The following is a 25,828-nucleotide window of genomic DNA, read 5'->3' as shown; positions in this document are numbered from 1 at the left end:
ACAAAAGTCATATTTGAAGTCAGGAGGAAAGAGAGAAACCCATTTTCTATTATAAAGTACAGTATTAAGAAGATTGAAAGCTATAACCCTATTGCTTTACACAGTTTATAGCCTCTCAATATTGCATGAATGCCAGTTGCAACTGTCAGAGCTCTTCCATTATTCTCCTTAATCTCCCCTCATGATGGGATTTGCATATCCCACCTGTCAGTCCAGGCAGAAGCTCCTCACCATCTCCCAAACACTTTCACAGAGACCAGAATCACAGAATGACAAGCCTTTCTTCTAGTCCTCACAGATTCTCTTTCACTTACTGCTTTCTCTCAGAGCATGGCTATTCTTATTTCCCACATATCCTGTTTCACGTTCTGTATTTGAAAATGTTTTATCCAGTCAAGAAATATATATAGAGATGGACTGCAATACAGAAGAAATACTATGCCTATTGACTCATTTTTTTAAAAACTTCAACATGCACACAAATAAATAAACACCAAAAAACCCCCAAGACCTCTGGTTAAAGACGTAAAGTCCTATTCAAAGTTACAGGAAATTTTCTGCTGTTTTCACTCACTGAAGAGCTTTTAAAGGAAGTTTGATACCTAGAGTGCATGTGAAGTATTTTATGATCCAAAGAAGTAAATATAGTTCAGAAGACAAAAAATTGAAACAGGGGACTTTTAGAAATATTTTAATTTTACTTGATTTTTTTTTCTAGTTTAAATTCCCATTTTTGTTTCCTCACTTTTTATTCAACCCTTGCAAAATATATTCTTATAGCTCTAGCAAGAAATTAACCTGAAACAGTCTCAGCATCTGGTGCATTATACTCTTACTACTATTATACACTGTTGTAATATGTACATCAAACATACTACATATCACAGAACTATTTTAATGCAGGCATCCTCTTCAGATGAATATTTTGGGGAGCTGTTTTCAGCACAGCAGGAGTCAACCTAAATGCAAAGCGACTGACTCTGGGGTTATTCCCCACCACGGGTCTCACTGCACATCTGGCTCTGGACTCTACATCCATATTTATTACCTAAAAACTCTTCCTTTATGATAATGCAATTGCCATGGGAGGAAGGGAGCAATGGGCTATCGCAGCATCATACAAGTAATGCTGGTCACTCACGGGATGATGTTGGCAGATTCTTCATCCCTGATAGTTTTACACTGCAGCCACAGCTCTGCCTGCAAGGGAAGGATAGCAGCTACCAACTACATCCTGTTCCACGAACACAGCATTTGAATGAAGTCTCAAAGTTAGAAGATGTAAAAAATAACATTTTGATTGTTATCCCCCGTTCTGGACTGAACAGAAGAACACTGGCAGTTTAAGGTACTTTTGCCATGCCTTTACTGCCTCACTTGTAAAAAGTAATACATTTGTTATCATCTGCACAGAATTGCATTCATCAAAAGCAAAAACTGGATTCAAATTCGAGTTCTTGGGAACCTGACTCCTAGAAATTCAGAGTTCACTTTCCACAACCTGTCGCACAAGCAGATACAGAAAGAATGGTGCTTGCTTGATTTAGCAAACCAGAGGCTGAAAGGGAATATGATCGCTGCCTGTAAAATGATTCCAGGGGGCGTAAGTGCCAGGGAGGGAAAATAACTTTAATTAAAAAGAACATGCACAAATGAAAAAAAAATTAATCTTAATTGTCCGATGGCAATGTTAGAACAGAAATCAGACAGTAGTTTCCCACAGACAGGAGAAAAAGGCTTGGAACAGCTACACAGAAAGGAAGAAGGCAATAGAAGGGTGAGTTGAAAGATACCCAACTCTTTGTAAGATGCAGTTTGATCGGTTCATGGCTGTAGGATGCAGTACCTGCTGGAGCCATGTGACATTCTTGAAATTCCTAGTTTATAAAGTAGGTCTGAACACTTCAGCTAAAAATCCAACAACAGTTTATTCACAATTATTTGTCCAGGTGGAAATACAGTGCATTTGAAATATATAGGTGTATTGTTATTCTGCTTTACCTGTGCCCAGTTTTTCCTGTCAATAACATTAAGTAAAATTTTGCAAGCAATATCTCATGTAGAGTCTCATCTTGCCTAAAAGCTCTCCCATAATAGACTTAATTCTTCCCTTGTTGTCTAGTGTTATCACCTGACAACAGCAATGTTGACGTTGCCGGCTTCACCCTGCACTAGACCCATCAGTTGTATCGATCTGTTGTGGACAGAATATAAAACTCGTCTGGCCATGATTGTTTTGCATCTAATTCTGACTCCATCTCCATATCTCCATCAGTCTGTTGAGGATCTGCTGTTGTGGAGGACCTATGAGAAGCTCAACTTTGTTTTTCTAACCATGTAAATCACAGAAGTTTGAACCAGTTGTTTACAGGTATCATGATCATGTAAAAGCCAATCCCCCGGTATGCAGCAAGGTACATGCTCAAATTCTTCGCCATACACTTTAGATCTACATCAATGTCCAGCCCAGGAGAACACTCTGTCCAGTGCCAGGCAATAGCAAACTGCCATTATAATAAATGAGCCCCATGCTGAAACCCATGCTGCTCTCCTTCACAGCACCACATTATAGCACAAGCTGTAGCATCAAAGCACTTGCTCAAACTCCCTTACCTTTTGACCTCCTCCCATTTTTTTGCTCTTTCACCAGAACACTTTCAAATGAAAAAGTAAGGCTCTGATCTCACTCCAAGCCAACCTAGGACAGAAGCATTCTTCATTTTTTGTAAGCTCTGAGAACCATCTGTATCCGAAAAGCTCATAATGGACATCACCTAGAGACTTGCTTCTCTCCATTAAAACCAAGTCTCTCTTTTAGCTCCACACATAAATCTCTGCTAGCTGTTTTCTCCTAGTCTATAGCATCACATTAAGGGAGCTATGGGGACTCCAAATCTACAGTGTTTGGATACAACACATCAAGAAGCAAATTTGAAACCTCTGTGAGCTAGGAAACCTGCCAACTTCCACACCAATGATGAAATTTCTCAGTGGTGCAAAAAGCAGGAGATCTCACTTGTGTATCTTGTCGCAGAGATTAGAGAAAGATTTATCTCACATGACCTTTTACTCCCATTTCTATAGGGGCCAGTGGAAAGACCTTCAGGATGTATCAATGCAGGTAAATTAAGTAGTACCAGGACCCATTTACAGACTCAATATTCTATACTCACATTGTCAAAATAATTCCAGGTAGGGTACTGGCATGATCCACCTTCTTGGATCATTTTTGGAGTCTGGCATGATCCACCTTCTTGGATCATTTTTGGAGTTTGGGACTCGGTGCAAGCCAAAGACCTTTTCCAGCACCCAGTTTTGCTGCAGCCACTCTTCCCTGCTGCCTTGCAGATTGAAAGAGCTCAGGATTGTGGAGATGCCAGACAGCTTTGTGTGGCCTCATTCACCTCTGCTGGAGTCCAAGAAAGCCTGAGACCCATCTGTATTTTAATACAACACTGGATACACTCCTGATTTCAGCCTCATGTCATCTAACAAACCAGGCTCTCTACACCTATGCTCTCCCCTGGGGACCTCCTGTTGACTCCACTCGTGAAACAGCAAAGGAGACAGGAGGGATTAGTCCACATGTGAAGCATGTCCCCACAGATGTAAATAGGGCATGCTGCAAGTGTCTGGATATGAATATTGTTCTGGAGAGCAAACTGTCCAGGGAATACCTAAAGTCATTTATGGGCCAAAATAATCCCTGATGTAAAACAATTTATGTTGATGGAGTTATACCTGGATGACTTGGACTATTATTTACTATTCTTATTTTATCTGTGGCCGAGCATACAGCAAGTTCATCCTCCGAGCAGAATGCCATCAGTTCAATGGTGTGTGCACACACTCACCATGAAATCACAGCCAAGCCCGAAAGAAGCTGCAAACACCCAGAACAATCCCTTACAGAAATTCAGGAGTCCTTTCAGGGGTTCCTTCTCCTCCATCAGCAGCATTGCCATTACATCCAAACCCCTATCAAAATAAGGATACAAGGAACCACACTGAGGCTGGCAGAATCAGGTACATTGCAATAGAAAAACAATCTTTAATTTTCCAGTTTTTCCACCTGAAAGGATTTCAAATATTTTAAGCTTTACTTTTGATTTTTCACTCACACAGAAACTGCAAACTATTATCATCTTTATACTGCCCCTCTGCTTGGGCAAAAGGCAAAAGTTGTGTGACAGCAGCACTTACAGAACACATAAAAATGAAAATGGGAAGAGGTGTGTTGCATTCCCATGCCACAGCAAGAAAACACCAGCAGGAAGCTGGCAGCTACCACTGTTGGAGTGCAGCCAGGGCACTGGGGTTATTTACACAGCATCCCTCACAAGCAGCACCATGGGATCCTCTGGGACCCACATGCAGGCAGAACTACATATGTTATACCCTAAAGGAAGTGTTTCACCCCAAGCCCATCACACTCCCAGCTCATTCCCAGATGGGTACCCAAAACATTCACACAGAGACAATGGGTCAGTGCCACTTTGGGCTTCCTACTGGACACACACCATTGCTTCAGCTGAGCCTGGACAAGCCTGTTGTATATCCAAGTTCTGCTGGGGCCCAGCTTCAGTTAGTGCTCTGAGGGGGGATGCAATCAAAGCACAAAACAGCATAGCACTGCCAGAGCCCCAAGCAGCAAAGGAGGGAGCATTACTAACTCTGTACACAATGCAACCTGCAGCTCTTTGGGGAGGACAGTCACAAAACATTTCCCCACAGCTCCCTGAAAACATTTGTACACTAAGACACTCACAAAGTAAATCAGTCCCTGAAAATAACACCCTACGCTACCACAGTGGGCTGAAACATCTATACATGTATATGTGTATACTTAAACACGTGTATAATAACAGTAGATGTGTCTTGATAAATGTACAGATTAAACATAAATTCAGTGATAGACCAGAAAAACTGATGCCTGCTGGCTGATTTTTATATCAGAATCCTTTTTCTTAGCAAATGGGTCACTTGAAACCAGCGTCAGCCTCAATTCAATTTGTATGAACAGACCTGAGTTCCTACAAGGCAGCTTCTGTTCACGCAACTATTTAAGAACAGGCTAGCTGAGTTGTGAAGAAAGAGGAAAGTTCTTCAAAACAGAGATGATAAGTATTCCCCTGTCAATTAATTGATTAAAAAGCTCCTGATGAGACCATAAAACTGTGTCCCAATTAACTAAGGCTGAACCCCATAGTGAGATCCTTATGACATCCACTGCAATTCTAAATTGAGTGGCTCAATACAATCCAAAAGGAATTCACAATGACTAGACTATCATTTCAAAATGTTATCAGGCTCCTAGTACTAAAAGCTGAAAGGGAGTCCAAGGATTTCTGCAGAGCAGCCAGAAACCTTCTGGCATTACAACCAGAGAGACCTAGGAGAAGAGCCTGTCCCCATTTCTCCTGGGAAGTTGTATGGGCAACAACCACATAGTGGCGGCATCCCTTTCTCTCTCATTAGCATTCTGCTTGCTGTCTCTAAGAGGCAAAGTTGGAGCATCGGACAGACAGATTCCTCCACTTCTGCTAGTCCACAAACACAGTCAAGAGCAGGCAGAAAGCACAGCAAGCAACTGACCCTGCCTTCCCTGGGCCTCAGTTCTCAGCTCCAGGTACCTCGGTAGCAGATGCTAGAGGGATACAGGGCTCAAGTTAACCTGGTAACTTTGATGCCACCACTATTGCTCCAGTCTGGAAACCAGCTGCCTACATCTCCGGTCACTTTTGTTCTGCTTGGATCAAGTTGGAGCTGTTCTGTTCCTGAGAAAGGTCCAGTTTACAGGGAAGAGACAAGAACTGTCCTGTTTTAACATCTTGGTGACAAGAGGCAAAAAGCAGCTTTATCCCATTCACAGAGGTACCTCGGGGGCAAAGTCCTGAAGCCCTCTAGTATCTCCACTGCAGCAAGGCCTGGGGATGAGCCCTTGGGATGATGTGGGCTCGCAGGGCTGGCAGCAGAAAAAGCAGCAACAGAGGGACTTTCCCTGGCCTTCCTTACAGCTGATCCTCCCAGAGTCCTGGTGAAGGCTACCCTGGGGAGAAGGCAGGATGCGAGGACGGATCTCCCCTAGACAGACCCTTCCCCTCCGCGCCGCGAGCAGTGGCATCACTGTATCCCTCTCTGCTCCGGGGTGAAGTCGAAGGGGGCCGGAGGGGGATGTGCTCAGCGGGCGGGTGGGCAGTGGAAAGTTTTTCTGCTCCAGAAGAATGGCCCTTTTGAAGCCCTTCTGCCCCACTGCACACTGCTAAGCGAAGCCAATCCCCGGCGCCTGGAGGCGCAAAATCCCCCTCGAAGAAGAACCCCCCACCCCTCATCCCCATCCTACACTCCCCCGGACCCCCCCCCCCCCCCGAAAAAAAAAAAAAAAAAAAGAAAAGGAAAAAAAAAGGCAAAAGGAAGATGAAAAGCAAAGCGTTCCCCGGGGTACTCACGCTGCTGTTGTGCCCGGACCAGTGCACCATGGCCTGGTTGTGCGCCGAGTCTCCGGCCAGGGCGAAGGTGGTGCTGCCCAGCCGCAGCTCCTCCAGCCCGAAGCGGGCGGCGCCGCCGTCCCCCGGCTCCCGCCCCGCGGCGCCGCCCGGCCCCGGCCCCGCGGAGCCCCGCGGGCTGCGGCCCCTCCGCCGCACCGAGCCCGGCCGCCCGCCCGCCGGGAGGGGAGCCTGCCCACGGTGGGGTCGGTCCTCGGCCGGAGCCTCCGCCGCTCGGGGACGGCGCTCCCCGGCCACTTTCTCCTTCTCCCTCATCACTCGCCGGGTCTCCCAGCCGCTGGATTTCGTCCCCGTGGGAGCAGCGGCGAGGGTCGCTCGCAGCCCGGCATCCTCCGTCCGGGCCTCTTGCCCTCTCTCACCTCCCTTCTCCTCGAAGAACCTCCTCTGCTCCTTCTCTCCTTTTTCGGTCCTCAAGTGCATCAGTAATCCTTGCTGCGGCTGCTGCTGCGGATGCACCTGGGAACGGCAGGATCTGCAAGTTATTTCTGCGCCGGTAAAGCCAAAAGTGAAGAGGTAAAGCCATGTCCAGTACAGGAGAGCAACGTGCCAGGCTGGGTACCAACCAGCAACTTTTTCCATCGCTGCCGACTGCTTATGAGTGCGAGGGAGAAAGAGCAAGGAGAGGGCAGGAGCGAGGGAGCCGGGTGCTGCCGATTCACCCGCCGCGGGGTAAGCGGCGAGAACTCCGTAAAGTTTCAGACTCTGCTGTGCTAGATGCAGCCGGGGGATAGAGGAGATTACTTTCTTCCGCTGTCTTTTTTCCCTCTCGTTTTCTTTTCCTTCTTTTGCACTTTTTCCTGTTTTTCTCTTTCCCCCCTCTTTTTCCTTTTTTTTTTTTCTTCCCCAAGACTGGCGTTGCTGATCAGGCTTGTGATGGAAGGCAAAGCCACAACCACACGGGGGAGGAGCTGAATTGAAGTCAGAGAGAGAGGGAGAGAGAGAGGAGCAAATCCTGGCTGGTGATTTCTCCCGGCTGCCTAAGTGGAAGTCACAGCCCGCTCCTCTCCCGCTCGCTCTCTCTCTGCTCCCTCTCACTTCGCCGCTTCTGCATCACTCCGCCTGTAGCCGCCCCGCCAGGACGCCCCGCGCCTGTGTCATGAGTGGCTGGTTACGCACTCCCCCTTTCTCACTCACACACACTCCAAGAAGGACTTACCCCAACTTTTAAACCCAAATCGTTCGATCCCTTCCTCCTCTGCACTTCCCATCAGCTCAAGACCCTGAAACCTGCTCCCCAACATACTGAAGTCACTACACATGAACTGGAAGCAGAAGTGTAAAGTGAAGGAAAAATACATGCATATGTACAGACATGTGTGTATAGTCTTTCTAGAGGAAATATTTAAATTCGATTAATTAAATGACCTTAAATGTCTGAGGAGTCTCTGAAATGTCTTTCCCCCCATGACTGATGTAAGTGCACTGGAGTTGCTGGGAATAGGCACCTGTGCTTGATTTCACAGAGGGGAAAGCCGCATTTCTTCCCCTCCATTCCCTCCTCTGCTTTTGCTTCACTGTACCGTCATTTACAGTAGCTGCTGATGCTTAGATAAATCACTCATGCATGGCAGAGATGTACCCACATAAATGCTGATGGAGACAGGGACAAGGTTTTGGAAATGAAATGACAGCAGTTGGTGCTGGGAGACAGGAAGAGGGAGATTCCCCTCCAGTGATATATCTGCAGAAGAAAAGCCCTTTCTGCTCTAGCTCTCTCACGCTTTCAGGACTAGCAATTTCACCCCCAAGGAGCAGTGGTACTCTTTTACTGGGGTTCTTCCCCAGGGAGCAGTCCTAGTGGTGGCCGGAGGAGATCACCAAACCCTGCTTGCAGAGGCTGGTGTCTGCTGGCCACGGGAGACATTGGTCCCTGACCGCAGGCAGCACTGTTGGTGACTGCCTACACAGCTTTGACAGGCACTTGCAAATGCCCACACACTTAAAGACTGGAGGGAATTGAAGGCTCTTCCACCGCAATTTTATTCCATCCCCATCTGCCTGCTCTCAGTCATTCCCATTTGATTTACAGGAGAGTTTATTTTTTAATTATTTTTTTTTAACATTTCCTTCCTGACATGGAAGACCTTATTGATTTTTTTTGGCAGGGCATTTCAGAAAGAGATTTACAGATTTTTTCCACATTCTTCTAGAGATTTCACTCAAATGCTCACTGGTGACACATTTTGGAATATTAGCACAAGACCAGGGGTGAAGGGAAACTCACAGTAATTCAGGCTGGGCATAACTTCACGCTGCTTACAACAATGATGGATTGTCTGCAGTGTAACCACCAGACCTCGGCTAAATCTACCAATTAACTGTATACCTGTTTCCACATCTCCCAACTAAATGGTTACTATTAGTTACAGCCTGCCAGGTAATAATAATAATTAACACTTTGCACTTAAATGCTTTCCCTTACTAAACCCAAAGCTCCTCACAAAGGCCACTTCTGTTGTACAAACGAAGGTGGAGCTACCTTATTAGCAACCCAATCCTTTGTCTTCTGTACAACAGATTGACCAGATGGATCTATCCCAAAGGATGCACTAAAGAGTGTCACCTTCCTACCATAAGTCTCTTAAAGAGGCCTTAATCTAAAGGGATAGAATTCAAAGAGATGGGTATGTGAGACAAAAAATAAACTTCGAAGAATGAAATTAATAAGAGGTCAGAGGAAATTTCTTCTGGGATTGTAATAGAGATTTTCATGCCAATGAGTGGTTAAGGCTAATGAGAGAAACAATCTAGCTGTCTCATTTAGGCAGATGATTATCTCTGGATTGTGATGAATGGCCAGTGAGTGATATGGATATGCCTCGTATAGCACACCTTAAACACTGGGAGTACACTACACCTGCAGAACTCTTCAGCAAATGTACACAAGAGTCAGTCATGGAGAGAGACTACTGCATTCAGCCTGAGGACCACAGTCTCTTTTTCCAGCATAACCTTTGTTGTGGGTGCATATAGGACAGAGGCATACAGTTTGAGCCTTTCCCTGATCCCTATTTTCAGGAACCATCAGTTTAGGAGATTCCAGCACCCGATCCCTTACGTTTAATATGTACAGATGGACCTGTCTTCCCAAAATTTGTCTAATCTGTATTTATACTCTTGGTGTCTGAGGCATGCTGTGTTAGTCAAGTTTATAATCTGATTACGTGTGCTTTTGAATACTCATGGTCTGCGCTTATCTGAAAGAGACATATTAAATCACTGTAATCTAATCTTGCTGCCAGCCATCTTTCTGCCACAGATGATGTGATGATTGAGTTGTCAGAGATAAGAAACCAGAGTCTTTGGCACAAAAGAATAATCCCCTGTCTTTTGATGTAAGGGATAGCTTTCTGAGTTGGGAGCCAGAGTAAGCCCCTATGCTGTCATTGGAGAAGGGCTGAGTTCACATACTAGCCAAAAAGAAGCATTGGGTGTGTAATGACTGAACTCCATAGCTGTGTCCATGATAAAGGAAAGGTTGCACTCATGGGTATCCTGACCTGAGGCAACACCTGCTCTGATGTTTCAATACCACATGTCCAGCTCCAACATCTGGTGAAATGTTTTCTCTTAGAGCCCCTACACTACCAGATCAGGAGACTGCTCTTCTGTTTCACAGAGCCAATATTGCCACAGGGAGGGAAGGGGAATGAGCCCTGGGAGCCATGGAACAGGAGGCAATCATTGGCAATATCAAGCATAATGCTGTGACAGCAAATGAAAAATTCAGGTTTTAGCTAGCCTCTTCAGCCTCTGCTTTTGCCAGAATAAGCAATGGCAGGGGGTGTTCTTCACCCCCATCACTCTTCATCCTGCTCTTCACCAGGGAGGAACTACCTCAAAGGCAGAGATCTGCACACACAGGAGAGTGTTCGGGGAGGTTCTTGCTGTTGGGTTCAGGAAGAACAAGAAGGAATTTAATGAAAGGAGTAGATACCAATTCTGAGTAGCAGTTGCAGTGGAGCAAGCATCTTCCTTAGGATTTATATAGCCTTGAGGAGCAGGAACAGAATGAAACGTGGATGAGTAACAGAAATCTTCACTTGGGACTGGGCAGTTTTAAGACAGGTGGAAATATGGGCTTGGTCAAGGATATAAATCCTTATGACAATGATTGCAATAATCTACCATCTGCAGGAATCTTTTCCTCTGGATTGTTTCACACTTGCAATCAGAGACTACTTGTGAAAATGCAATCCTGAGAGATTTCCTGGCTCCACAGTATTCCTGTCTTCTGAAACATGCTAGATGATCCACCCTGCATGATGGAAGCACCTCAGGGACTATACCAACATTGTCTGCAATGTGATGGAGTAGAAAGGGAGAAAGAGGAATGAAAGAGGATACAGAGAGAGAAACAGAATTGAGTGGGCTTAACGAGATGAGTTTTTAATATAGGACAAGGACATAACATAGCCTCGTCTGTCCTGCATCCAAATTCCTTTTAGGCAAAGTAGTATAATATTTTCCTAGTAAATATTTGTATAATCAGGATTTTTTGAACCTACACTCTTTTTAAATCATCAGTTTTCTCTGTAAAGACTGTGTAATGAAGGGAGACCACGAAGAACACTGTTCCATTGATTCTTATAAAGCCACGGTGAGTGATGAATACTGTAGTTTGACATTACACATAATTCCTCCAAACGGAATCTCTGTTAAAAAAAAAACACAGGATACAACAGGGCTTGTTTCCCTTAGAGAAAAGAAAAAAACCTTACAACTTTAAATGTCACAAAAAGATCTTTTTTCCTGACTACGTCCTGGATGCTTCATTCTTTGAATAAAATAGACACTAATTACATACATCAAAACAACTATTTCCAAGTGCTTCTTATTTCATTGGACAACTGGAAATTACTTACCTGTGTGGTTTATTTTGTAGCAATATTTTGATAATTGTTACATAGGTATCATCAGAAATAAGTCCTGTAACTTACATAGCGACAATGCATTTGACACAAAAATTATTTGAAAAAAAATCTAGAACTGACATAAAATCTGTATCTTCTTTTCACTGAGTTTCATTTCCCCCCCTTCCCCAGATTATTTTTGGAAAGGTGATCGAACTATTTATTTTTAACACTAATAATTCCTCTAAATTAATTGACATGAAAGCTCTCCTTTGTTATTCCACACAATAAAGCCCCAAATCAGTGCCATTCCAAAATTAGGCTGCTGCAGCTTTTAACAGGGGCTCTCATTCATCTGCAAATGTGTTGCAATTTTGCATTAGTTGCCATAAATATTAACAGCAAGGTCTTTTTGTTCTTTTACTCCCTCTTGCTGCAGCCTATTGCAAAGACTGAGGTTTAAAGTAATCTCAAAAAAAGGGCAAGACTTTGCCACTTTACAATTTAAAGAGCCATTTTGCTTTGCTAAATCCTCTGATGAAGCGTTCACATAGCAATTTATCTAGCAAGGTGAGCAGATTTGATCAATGTGATTACCTGCAAGTACAGGAAAGTGCTCAGCTCCAATACCTGGTTGCAGTTTTCCTCAAAGCCTGTTTATACTGAAATATCTAGTGATGCTCATTAGCCAGCAGCTTTCTCTGGATTCAGGAGGAGTTGCCTAGATCTCTCTCCTCTGGAAAATCTCTCATGTAGGCTCCTATGTTTCACTTCCACTTCTGGATCCAGAGAGTTTTCACACCATCCAGCCTCAAATGGGATGGCATTTTATTCTTTGAGTCCAGACCTCCTTCCTGCTCTTGCAGCTGCAGATACTCCCTGGGCCAGCTGTGCACAATGATTTCAGTGATAAACCAAGAGTGAATTTGCCGTGGGAGGAAGGGAGCATGTTACCCCCCCAAATAAGCCTGAACTCCCAGTCAGGTGCTGAAGCACCACTACCACATCCACACTGATGTTGAATCCAGAACTCTTTGCTACAATCCTGGGATTGAATCCCACTTCTCTAATGACATCTGCTGCTCTGTCCTGGCCTTGAATTCACTTGTCCAGTGATCATCTCCCCTTGCGATCTGGAGACATCAACCAGCTGCCACCCTGTGCTCCTGAGTGCTGCTCCCCTGTCAAGGATTACCATGGAATTTAGGAGCTGAAAAAACACAGACCATAGAAGACAGTGGATGAGAAAATCTGCTGCTTGAAATTCCCAGCTGACATTCTCTCTTGATCAGCTTTTGCAGCCTAAGAAACCTGGAAAGCTGCCCTGAAAAGCTGATCTTAGATTCTGCTGGGTTTCATAGTTAGTTGAGTATAAAGTAGAATTGCAAAGACTCTCCTTATATCAGGACTGCACACACTCAGCCACAGTGCTCTGAGCTTGCAGCTGAGGAGAAAACTTAGCTGGAGCTCACAGCTGGAATGAGCTTTATTACAACAACTTTTAAACTAGTAAACATTGGTGAAAGGAGGAAGCCTGAGGTGTATCTCATAGTCAACTCATTCACCACTGCCAATATGAATGATAACCACAGGGATGACCCAGCAGTTGTCACATTTCATCCTGACTGTTTTAAAGCAACCCCATAATACCCAGAAGGTTTTTGCCATCAATAACTAAAATGTATGCGGTGGACATTTCCAACCACGTAAAAAGCAAGAATGCAACCGGGAAAAATGAGAATGGCTTTAGCAAATCATGCTTGACCAACCTGATCGTCCTCGTCCTCACTAAACAGCTGACTATTCTAATACCAGCTCCCAGAGCAGTCTCACTGTAAACTGAGGACGTGGGTGATTGATAGAGGTCTGGAAGCTGGCTGGAATGCTGGTCCCAGCAGTTGAGAATCTGCTGACTGGAAAATGTCTGGGGTTTGCCCTGCGTTTCTCTTTGCAAATAAGGCAAACTGCATATTCATCTACCTTTGGCAGAGCATCATCAGGAGATGAAGAAGAAATTATAATCTCCTTCTTCTTAGCACTGCAGAGGCTGAACATGGATACTGTTTCTGCTGTGGGCCCCCAGTTTGAGAGGAACATGGAGAAACTGAGGAAGGTTACAAGTGGAGGGCTACGACGGTGGTGAGCACAAAACCTACAAGGAGGTGATTGAGAGCTGAGCTTGTTTAACCTGGAGAAGAGGAGGCCAAGGGCTTATCAATTATCAGCCAATGATGACTTGAGAGGGAGTTACAAAGATGGAGAAGCCAAACACTTCTTGGCTGAGGCAGCTACTAAAACAAAGAGAAGACAAAATTGGTGTTTGTAATGTTCAGATTGAAAATTAGAAAAAGCTCACCCAGAAAGATAGTGCTATGCCAGGACAGGATTGTAAAATAACCCTAAGGAAAACAAAGCTGTGGCCAATCTGATCTAGTAATGATGGTGGCTTGGCTTCAAGTGAGAGGCTGGTCTCTCAAAACAAACATTTATTTGAATATTTGAATATTCAAAAATAGGTCAAGAAGAAGACATGTCTACAGCTAAAGGCAGGCGTAAATCCCATCTCTCCTCAAGATAAAGCCAGTAACCTGTTCCAATGACAAATGATTCCTAGGTTCCACATGAGCTTAGATACCATCCTGCAGGGAAATTCGAGTTCTTCCAGAGACCTGTCTAGTTCTCCTTTGATTAGATCCCTGTATCTCCAGCACTGGTTTAACAAACCAATGGGGACTCTTTGACAATTTTGTCCTCTTGGGTCCCATCCCACCTACCCATGGTATTGTTACCAAATATTGTTTCCAAAGCTTTGCAGAGTCCTACAGCACTCCTAACATTTATTTGAGAGTGGGGTAATGGAGTTCTAGGTCTAATGTAGTGCTACTACCAGTGGCACATCCATTGGCAAACAACAGCTGAGGACAGTTGTGCTATAACATCCTAGATTTGGCCATACTAGAAAAACTGGGCTTTACTTTACTCTCTCTGTTGTTCCCCTGGGCAACTGTCATTTTCATTCCATCATCTTCTAGCCCTTTCCAGTTCCTCGAGAGAATTGTGGCTGTGGGATGCCTCTGATTGTCTTGCAACCTTGCAAATCTGCAATTTGAAGCAGACTGATCATGTGCAGATAATAGTTTCCTGTGAACAATAAATATGAGTCAAAGCACCTTCCAGAGAGTCAGGATACTTCAGTAACATAAATCTTCTTAAAAGCCTAAAAGGCATAAAAATCATTTGTATTTTCTCCCTTTTCTAGAGATTACTGAACTTTAGTCATCACTGGGGAAGTTTGCCTGACACTCTCTCAGCTCTGGGTTTATCTGCATTGACAGGACAATAAAAATTCTTGTCTATCACTCTACTGCTGTCACCTTTGGCTTCTGCACTTCGTAATGGAAGAATTTAATGGAGATAAGAGAATAATGATGAAGAGAAGATTACAAACTTAATGGTCTGTGAATGGTGTTTATAGTTTGTCATCGTTACAGATGGTGTTTTCTTGCTTGTGCACCTTGCTTGATTTCTCTTACCTGAAATGTTGACAAAGTAGGAGTTCCAGGTACAACTAAAGATAAAATATCTAGCAGAAGAAAGAAAAGGCAGAAATAATATTATTCTTCTATCCTACCTTCTTACTACAAGAAACGTAAAAAATATGAAAAAAATGAGAACCCTTGAGGCTGATGGAAAATGTGAGCTTGCTCTTTGGCAGTATTTCATTTCAGAACTGAAAAAATGACCAGGCAAAAATTTCTGTGAGGCAACTTTGTCCTGCCTCAGTGATGCATTATTTCTTAAGTCATGGTCAGAAGTCCTTTTCTGGAGACATTAGCATCACTCTCAGGTCAAGCAACAGAGCTTTTCACACGCACACTCGCATGGTACACAATCAGAAGAGAAAGATTTGGTCATCAGTTAAAACTGTTTTTACTAACCCAGCTAGTTTCTGTCTAAAACAAGGTAGAGGATACTAACATGAATTTTACTGCTAGATGATAAGCAGTGGAATACTTCCCAACAGACATCCACATCTGAAAATTACAGTGCATAGGCAGAGACACCTTTCCCATTGGGGCAGCTGTTAGGAAGGTTAGTGTTTTCATAGGATCTATCTGGCCAGAATCTAAGGCAGATGAAGAGAGGGAAACTTCCTCTGATGTTTTCTCTCTCCAGCCTTATAGCTTCTTCAGCAGCTTCTTCAGCACCTTCTCAGATCTGTGGTATCCATCTTCTGTGGCTGGGTGGGACAGGGAGAGGTACATCCTCTAATAAGAGCAGAAGAAGCAGGCATGAGAGACATCATGTCAGCTCCACATCTGGTGAGAAACTCCAATCTTCTGACCAAAGTGTCATAAGGAAGGATTTGGAGTGGGTAGTAGAAAATCAGGAGAAAATGCAAAGGAAATCCGTATTTCTCTCTTGTCAATCTTTTCATCGTGAATCATGTAGTGAATTTCAGGCTCCTGATGTCATGGGTTTATACAAGATTATAAATTTTCTTTGTTTGTTTTCTTTTCTTTCCTTAAAAAAATAAGGAAAAAACACTAGTCCTCCTAACTATGGAGAACGGTGTGAAGACAAAGCTCCTGTTGGCTCTAAATCTAATCTGAAGTGTTTCAACACAAAATACAAAGACAAAGCAGTCAAATTAAAACATTCCATTTGAGCACTTTGGAAAGGAAGGGTTTCCTCTTTCTTTTTTTCTCTTTTTTTCCTTAAAAATGGTTTTCCAGAACTATTTTACACAGCCACAAAGATTTTTTAGACTACGTATATTTAAAATATATGTGGTACATAAAAGGAAAAAAAATAATGTTTTTCAAGCTGAACAATCTGTTACATTCAGCTTGAAATTAATCTTAGATTTCTGAGTCTCTTTTATCCCTTTATTTAACTCCAATTGGCCATGGAATTAAAAAAAAAAACGGTTATTCATATGACTTAAATTAATTGAGATGTTTTCCAGAACACTTTCCAACATAAAATAATTTCTTTCCATAAGTTTGGTCCTGGGTTTATATCTTGCCCACAGTTCTTAGCAATTTACCCAGGATGTTTGTGGATGTAGCACCTGAAAGACTAAGCTATATAAAGTTCATATACAGATATTTGCTTCTGGTAAACAGGACCCTGGTAATGTTAATTTATTTTAGGCTTAAATTTAATATTATGTATAAAAGGACTCTTTAAAATAATTTCAAAATTAGTTAAAATTTTGTCAGGTTTTGATCAATGCCTTAGAAAGAATAAAAAAGAAAGAAATCCCCTCATCATCAGTCAAAAGACTTTCTTCTAGAAGAATGAGGTTTATGAAATAAGGGTGATGAAAAAACAATAATTCTGTCTGTTTAATATATGTATACACACACAAAGGTCAATAAATAGCCCAAGCAATGGAAGCAACTCATAAGCCATGCTTCTGCTGATTTCATTGCAAGCATTCCCTGAGATTACATTTATTTTTGTGAGTATTGTTGCCATGGATGGCTCTGTGTGTTTAATATCTATTCTCATGGAAAGAAAGTATAGGGGAAAAACCCTATTTGCATATATTTTCATGCAATTAATAATAGTTCAGGGTTTGTGCTTTTCTTATGCCAAAACCGTGCTTGCCAGTATTTGCAGCCCTCCAAATGCATGTGTTAGTCCAAATCTGAATCGCTTTGATTTTCTCGTCTCTTTGAAACATTGTTTGTTCAAAAGATATTAAGTGTGCTTCTCTTTTGTCTTCATTCAACCTAGAGTAGTTTTTAACATTTTTATAAAGACTCCTTGATATTCTGTTTTAAAATGCCTTCAGTTTTCATTCTGACCAAGTCTCCATGTACATTTTGGTTTATTTATGTCTGATTGCAATCAGTGGGAGTCTTTTCATTGATTTCAATGGAATTTGGATCAAGTTCATTTGGAGCATAACTTACATATGTTTGCTGTCATGGAATAAGCCAACTGTCAGAGCAGCAGCATCCAAGGAACTTGAGAGAACAAGGATTAAATTCAGGATCTCAGATCTTGCTTGGTCAGAACTTAAGCAAGTCCTGGTTTATTAGTGGTGACTGCCCTAAATAACACATCTTGAACGTCTGCCCTTTCACTGCAGTAAGAGCTTCTTTTTCAACTCAGTATCTCCCAGTAGTCAGATCATTTTAATCTTTAATATGGTGCCTCTCTCTCCTGCAAGTTTCCCTTATCATGATTTCAAATCCTCATTGACACACTCTGGGTATTTTGCTGTCTTAAACATCTGCTGAAGGACTCTTTGAGATGCAGACTTAACATCTTTTATAGTTAAGTTCTTTTTGCACTTTCCAAATGAGGCAAAAACTGATAAACAAGGAATGGAGCCTGGATTGTTTTTCCTGTTTGTTTTCTTTTGTTTTGTCATGTAGGTGCATCTCTCTGCACTATCTTATTTTGTCTTTGTTGTTGTTGTTTTGCCAGACAACGTAATTATCTTGATTGGTGGGTGGCCAACAAAGTTTTAATTAGATCCAGGGGGATTTGAGCAGGACTATGTATTTTTAAAAAAAGGCAAAACAATGTTGCTAGAATTATTGTTTATTTATGTTGTGAGACATCTTCTGTGAAATATGACATTGCCTTTTTGCATTTCCAGTTCTGCCCTCTCTTCTCCTGCCCTGCTCTCTCGCTTGGTTCACAGGGAACGGTGAACTGGCATTAACATCCTTGCACTGAGGCAACACTGCCAAGCTCTTGCTGCTGCATAATGTCCAGGAGCTCAACTTCTGCCAAACAGAGCCATTGATCCTTCAGCTTGTGCCAGTTCAAAGGAACATAGGATGCATATCCAGCTTTGTAGAAGGGCTGACAAGTGATTTGGGGCAGACAATTGGAATGGACATCAGTGAGCAACACTGAAGGCAGGGTAAGGACTGCACTGGGGAGATCTTTTTGACTGGTTATGGTTATTAGTTTTTGACTGTAAAAGGGTTGTTTTTATTTATTCAGATGTCTAAAAATATCCTGGTAATGAATTAACCTGAATAGGGGGAGGAGGACAGCAGAACGCATATTGATTTTCTAAAAGCAGGCAAGAATGCTGTTATTTTCCAATTAACGTTCAGTATTCCAGAACTATCCAGCTGGAAAGAACCAGCTAAGCAACAGCAAGCTTTTTGCATTCTGCACTTTTTCTAGTGATATTTTTCTCATTAAACTTCTTTTAAAAGGGCCCTAATAGCAACTTCACCATTTCTTTGCTAATGGTAATTAACTTGTCGTGGACTCCACTGGGGTGTCTATGGAGTAACTGGTGGGTATCCAACTGTTCATGCTGAAGCAGAAGACATGATCATATAAAGCCTGCCCCTGCTCCAGTATTGGAGAAAAGTGTGAGAGGCAAACTATCTGAATGCAGCATTCATGATAAGGATGCTTCTCTATAAAACTCAGAGCAGATCTCGGTGGGACTGCTGATGTCCTGTAGTCTGATTCTGGCTGAGTCACCCTTTTCTTTCCACTTTTCTTTTTTATTATATCTGTCATAACATCCATGCCTCTTCCTGCTTCTGTCTTTTGGCTCCTTGTGGTTTAGTATACTTGAGGCTCACCAGATTCAATAGCAAACAATGAGTGAAAATTACACCCTTCAAGTCCCCCTTAGTGACCACTGACTGACTAGAGCTGAATCATGTGGCCAGGAGCAGCCTGCACCACAAATCCAACAGGCAGCACAGGGTCACACCACTGGCTCTCCAGTAAGACCAAGCATTAGATCCTGCAGCTCATATTTATGTACCCAAAGCATTGAGCACTGATAACAGGAAAGCAGATTGGAAGCAGTGAAATTACCACCTTTCTGAGTAAACATGTGCACACACAGGTCAACATACATTCGCATAAATTGAGATCCTTATTTTTTAACAGGTTCCCTGAGGTTTTATCTGAGTTTTCAAGTCTTCTCTGCTTTCTGAATTTTTATTTTTCTCTCTTGCAAGTTGCCCTTTTCAAATTATTAACTTGTGCAGGGGTGAACTTTACTGAGTTCAAGCAACAGCAGAACTTGTCTGGCTAACAGTATGCTCTGTATTTCCATGCGATTTGTCTCTCTCATCCCAAATGCTCAAGGGAATATGGCTATAGAAAGTCCACCCTGGGACTTTCCCTGGTATACAGGTTATGGAAACAAGTGCTGAAGCAGAATTCGGCTTTTCTCCATCTTGGACTTGGCAAAGCGTTTGTTAAAACTACAAGCACCCATTACTATTATAGTGAGATGGAACTTTTGCCAGATATTTCCGAACAGTTTTGCATAAATTTCAATATATATGTTCTTATTTAGCAAATGTTTATTTAGCTATCACTGTAGTTTTCCTTTAAGGGTCTACCAAGGGCCCAGGGAGAGTGACAAAACCACCAGTTTTTGCTGAGGAATGATATGCCCTGCAGTTATATGTGTGTTTTGAGTCTGGAGACAAATTTTAGGGCCTGGATTTATTTATAGTGTCTAATAGATGCTTTGATAATTATGTGCATGGGAATGGAAAACAAATTCTCCAGATTAAAAAGCATAAAGAAAGCGTGTTTGGATTAGCATGATCAACTGAAAGCATCCATTTGATTCTTGGGATATATATATATATATAATTTACTAAGCTGCAAAATAAACATACTCTACTGTTCCTCTGTTGAAGGCTCCAGCTGTAAATATTTCATTACTTAAAAAATGTATTGCTATTAGATAGGTCTTTTAGTATTCAGCAGAAACAAGTTTTAAGAAATAAAATAAATAAAAGAGAAGAATAAAAAGATCATTTCTGTTTCCTTTTATAAACATAACATTTCAGTTGGGTGAAAATTGCTCTGCCACCTGTTGGCTGCTGGCAGAATCGTCCCACAAGTGGGGGTTTTATTAGCTTTGAAGGCATGAATTCCTGCACTTACAAGTGTGGTTGTAATTACATCATGACCTGGTCTGTCTCTCCCTGTCCTGCCACTACATTACAGGTCATCACCTCTAAGGAAAACAGATCTGCTTCTTGTATTATGCAAGGGAACAAAGTCTAGATGAGGAAAGGAGGAAATTCATCAGACAAACAGAAACATTATCCACTAAAGGAGAGAGAAGCAGAGCACAAACTCCCTCTTCGCATGAAAATACTAAAAATACGCACAAGTAGCCTGGGAAAAAAGACTTGTGACTAAGGTTGGGGAGTTTCATGGCAAAAAGGTCCCATGGGACCCTTCTAGAAAGACAGGCAGTGACCTAGTGACACCATCGTTATAGCTTTTCTTTGCATGACTAGGACACTTCTGGTGATCACCCTGCTTTACTTGAAATGGACAAACCGCATGCTTTTGTAGAGTATTTCAGGATGGTTTCTTCCTGAATTTGAAGGAGAGGAAAAAAAAAGTATGGAATTCTTCAGTGTTTTTCCACCATTGGAATTCTTTTCCTGAAAAAAAAACCAAAACCAAAACCAAAAACCAAAAAAAACCCAAAAAAAACCCAAAACCAAAACCAAAACAAAACAAAAAAACAAACAAACAAAACAAAAAACCAAACAAACAAACAAAAAAACCCCACCAAAACCCAAACATCTGAGGCTTTTGTGGAATAATTTGGTAATGTTGGGTGCCTCTTTTGATTCAGGACATTATGGGTTTTGCTGTCAAAAACCTGACACTGTAAGCACAGGATTAAGTGTGAGTGCATAGATACCTGGGAAGATTTTTGTTCTGCATGTGACATACTGAAGCCACAAATAATCACACAATTTGCTGCCCATGTAGGACTTTGGCACTGGGTACATCAACTATTTCACTTCTCAAGAATAGGTCCCCATAAAACAATCAGCGTGCCTGAACATCATGAAGTACCATTTTTTGCAATTTATTATTGTACTTCTTGGAATCCTTAAGGAGCCTCAAACAGAACATTGAACAAACACGACAGTCCCTTCCTATAAAAAGTTGCAGTCCAAGTTATCCAAGTGTTGGGAGCAGTTAGCCTATACACAGAGGAGCTGAAAGCCATCCAACATTAAATCAGAGTAAATTACATGGCTGAGACAAAACTTCACACCAAAATATTGCAAGATTAAGCCTTCAGAATACATTGTAATGTAGGTTGTTCTCCAAGCATGGCAACAGACATCCCCTCTTCCTCCACTGAATATTAAGACAGTAAAAAAACTGAGAAAGGGGTTGCTTTGCAGATTTGCAGTCTCTCCTGAAACTTTTTTTCTCTTTCTAACAGTCCTGAAGAACTGTTCTGGTCCTCAGCTATGAATTCTCTTTACAAAGTAAATTCCATATGTAGGAACAGCTGCAGCTGTAGGTTGGGGTTTTCCAGCATTGACATGAGAGTACTTTGTGTCACTTGAAGAGCTATTGAAAACTCTTATGAAATACTGACATTTCAAGGCAGACTTCTTCGCAGAAATCTGAAAAAACTTCAACCAATTTTACATGTCATCAAAACTCAAAACACAGATACTCTGACTGCTGCAATTTTCTTATTTCTAAACAGTATTTGACAAACATTGAGATGTTATAATAGTTATTTTCTTATCAAAATATATATTGAGTTATATGAAAAGTTTCATGTCTATGGAAAATTACGTACAATCTTCATGAGCACACTCTGAGTCCTCATTTGGAATAATAATCTGAAAATGAGATAAATTTCCCTCATTTGCTCATGTATGCAAATTTGGCACAGGGTACGTGAACCGAAATTATGAACTGAGAACTGATAATATACATCACATATGGTACAATTCAGTAAAAATATTAATATATTTATAAAGCATTTAGGGAGTCTGAAAAGGCTGTCAAGAGGATGCCTGCAGCCTTGCTTTCTGACAGTATTAGGTAATTTATCACCATTTCAGCTACACCCTGTTCACAGCAACATGTCTTGAAGGTGCTAACATAGATTTCTCAAAAAGGCTGTTAGCTGACTTCTTGCATTCCTCAAGAACTGTCTCAAGAGCTGATGATGCATTACATTGGAAAAAAGGGATGAACAGAAAGACGTCATTGCTCTGACTGCGTTCAACTCTGTGTCCAGCTCACACTCCACCACTCCTCCTCCAGGTTCATTTCAGAGACAGTATTTGTTACTTCATTTTGTTCCCTACTGTCTTGTAAACTTCCTCGCAGCAACAAAGTTTGAGGAGGTAGCCTGAGGAAAGGAGTGACTTCGGGAGCTAACTGACTGCTCAGCTTGTTACCCTGTGGCTCTGCAGCTGGATTATGTATCCTGCATAATCACTGTAACAGTCTGGGGAGCCCATCTGTGTCAACAGCTCCAGAGGTCTGATCTTCAGCTGAGATAGGTCAAGTTGGCTCCAGTGGGGCCACCCTGTTTTTCCTCAGGACGTGGTCTCATGAATGTCACCCAAGAGTCTATCTCTAACTGCAAAAAACTCAACCTTGGCTCAGCCTAGCGCTGAACAGTGCTCTACTGTAAATATCTACTGCAAGGAAAGGATGGTCTCAAGAAAGACCATGATGTTTGCGAGTCCTGCTCTCCCAGCCTGGATTCTTCCTGTAGGCTAAGAAGAAAGGTGGACTTCTTCCAAGCAGCATGGAAAAATTACCCTTGGGTGTGCATGTATCAGGGTAAACTGATGGAGTTTCTCATGCTCTGAAGAATAATCCCTAACCATGCGTAAAATCATGGTGGCTTCTGTTCTGTGGTGATAGTCTTCACAATCAACATAGTGAGTCAAGGTCACCTGGGATCACATGCCTGAGAGCAACAAAAAGAAGATGCCAAGAAAGGAATATAAGTCTCAGGCAGTCAAGAAGTAATACTTCTTCAGAACATTCTCCAATCTCTAGCAGTTTGCAGCTCAAGGACTGCCCAAACCAAACATGACTCATGTATGTGCAGTAATTCTGAGTGGATTTCCCTTCATGAGTTTGTCCAGTCTGTGCTTGAATCTGTGTAAACTCTACATATCCCCATACCCTGAAGCAAGGAATTTCATAGCCACACCCTGTATGACGAATTACCTCTTTTGCTTTCTTTTGAACATGCCAGTTGCTGGCTATTCATGTATCAGAGAAGGAACAAAACAAGTGGTCCTACCTCATCTCACTACTCAGGAGCCAGAACATTTCTCTACTAAAAGTTATCCATGCCTATGAGAATCTAGCCGAGCACTGGATAAACATGACATAAAACTAATCAGCATTTCATGCACTTCCAGGTGAAAGTTTAGATAATGCAAAGCATTTGTTTTCTACTCCAAATCATCCCAATTTCAAGGGCATTTATACCCTGACTTTTTACACTATACTTAGCTAAAACATGCCCCATTAGCTCACATGCAAGCCTTCATGCCTCTATAGCACAAATTTATTTTCTCACCTTCCTCAGATGGTATTTCTTACCTCATTGTTGAAGCTCAAATTGATTTACTGCCCCCAAACACAATTCAAATGCTCTACGGTTTCCTGGCCCCTTTAAACTCTCCTCAATGGCAACTGATATGGAAGTGCTGTCCAGGTCCTCGCATTTAACATCATTTGATTCTTCTCTCCCTGTCCTCCATCTCCCTCACTTCCCCTTATTTGTATTCTCATCAGTGTCACATTAAATGCCGCAGAACACGCTTTTAGGGTAATAACAGGCCTGAAGTTTATGAAAAAAAAGATTGATATCAGCTTCATAAAACTCAGGGGAAGCAATATCTTTTCTGCGCCTTGCCATCCCTTTAACTGCAGCTACCTTTATACATTGTGGAGGGAGAGAAAAGTTAAAAAAAAAAATAGGAGAGAAAAAAGACGATATCTCCAAGCAGCAGTGGGATTTTGGTACCTGGTATGCCATTAATTTCTTTATCGCTTTAACAGCACGGAAGTTGCACTTACTTCTTTGTGTATTTCAGTGGTGTGTTTCTTTCAAGGGCTTGGTAATCTTTTTCCTTAAATGTCAGTAGATTCTGAAATGCTCAGGCTTTGTAACCAGTGGTTTATAGCCGTCACACACCGAAAGGGCAGCAGACGAAGAAACTGTCTCTTATTGTAAAGAAACTGAATGTATGCCAAGTATCAGGATGGAAGGAGAAACAAGGCAGTGAAATCAGGCTGGAGCTTTACACTGATGCCCAAGCTGGTGGCACCCAGGTACCCACTGTGAAACCTGCACCCCCAGGCTGAATGGTCTCCCTCACCTGTTTACCAGCAAGTTGGTTCTTCTGATTATGAACCCAAAGCCATGTTTGGATTAGGGTCATACTCACTCTATGCTTTAGAATCTTTTAATACAGGACTTGATTTGGGATCCATCACTTGCTTCAGCACTCATTCCATCAGATCTCACTCCTCCAGAGCAGCATCTGTGTCAAACACAGCCTGATGCAGCTGCAGGAGGTGAGGGTGGACTGTGGATCTGACAAAGCTCAAGGATTCTGGCATAGCTATCTTTTCTAGGGTTGTACACCAGTTAAACAGCATGAAACTTTTGTGCAAAACCTACCTGCATTTATTCCAGGAGGCACTGGAGAGACAAAGAGAGGTAATAGACCACTCAGCCTTACAGCACCTGGAGATCCAGGAAATTGCCCATATGCCTTAGAGCAGCATCTCCTATATTCCTGTATCTTTCCAAATCAGTGCCATGTAGACCTTAGCAAAGTTTTTCCAATGAATTTCTCTTTCATTCCCAAGTTTTTCTATTCCCAAGTTATGGTTTAACTTTTAGTTCTGCATGTTGGAAGACTGACATAGGTACAGTTAAGAAAGCTTTTTCTATTTATTTTTCTTCCCTTTTTTTGGGCAGTCATAGTTTGTGGTTCTTAACCTTGACAGTAGATATTAAATTCAACAAAAAAGTAAAAGTCATTGCATTTCAGCTTTCTGCTTCACTGCCTCTGAATACTTGAGTTACCTCCATTTTTTAATATATTTTAAATGCTGCCAATTTAGCAAAACTTGCTGAAATAGGCAGATGAGGGGTGGGAGAACCTGAAGAAGGAAGCTACCTTGCTAAAACCATCCTACTAATCCCACCAACTTGTCAGTGCTTGCCAGAAGCCATAGCAAAACAACAAACAGGCTTTTTATTTTCAAAATAGTCCAAATTGTACCAGCCCCACCTTCCCCAGGTGTCAACAGGCAAGTTGCTGTAATACAGCTATCCTAGCAGAGAAATAATTCTTCACTTAGTAAACTCACTGGGAGTTTCTGCACAGGCTTTTCTCTGAGCTCTGGAATAGGCCATATAGACCTTTATTCCTTCACAGGGATATGCCAATAGGTGTCCACTGTAATGCACAGCATCCGAAGATGGAAAATAAAGAGATGATTTTGAAATCCTGAATTCAGATAATGTTTTTATTTATTCTCCCTTCCTCCTTTTTCAGTTTTTTTTCTGTCTAAGGGAAGGGTTTTCCAGCTGTGAGCCCACCTCAGCTAGATGGGTGATGACTGACCATGCAAAAAAGGGAAGGCATTCAGTAGATTGCAATGTCAAAGAAATGGGCAGAGGAT

General features: G+C 42.1%; 1 protein-coding gene across 3 annotated transcripts in view; it reads right to left on the bottom strand.

Annotated features, from left to right (window-relative positions):
• The window catches only part of SORCS1 (sortilin related VPS10 domain containing receptor 1), a 268,559-nt gene extending 261,025 nt beyond the window's left edge, over nt 1-7,534 (bottom strand). For 2 of the 3 annotated variants that reach the window (XM_027735281.2, XM_039381133.1), the window contains exon 1: nt 6,450-7,534. In XM_027735281.2, coding sequence (XP_027591082.1) covers nt 6,450-7,085 — 636 coding nt within the window. In that variant the 5' untranslated portion in view covers nt 7,086-7,534. The remainder of the gene's footprint in view (nt 1-6,449) is intronic. The other variant, XM_027735283.2, reaches the window with a different exon arrangement.
• Between the last annotated feature and the right edge of the window lie 18,294 nt (nt 7,535-25,828).

Source organism: Pipra filicauda, unplaced genomic scaffold, assembly GCF_003945595.2.
Source record: "Pipra filicauda isolate LSUMZ 115617 unplaced genomic scaffold, ASM394559v2 scaffold213_size2393758_pilon, whole genome shotgun sequence".
Lineage (NCBI taxonomy): Eukaryota > Metazoa > Chordata > Aves > Passeriformes > Pipridae > Pipra > Pipra filicauda.
The sequence above is the reverse complement of the archived record's forward strand: the minus strand, read 5'-3'. Positions and strand labels throughout refer to the sequence as shown.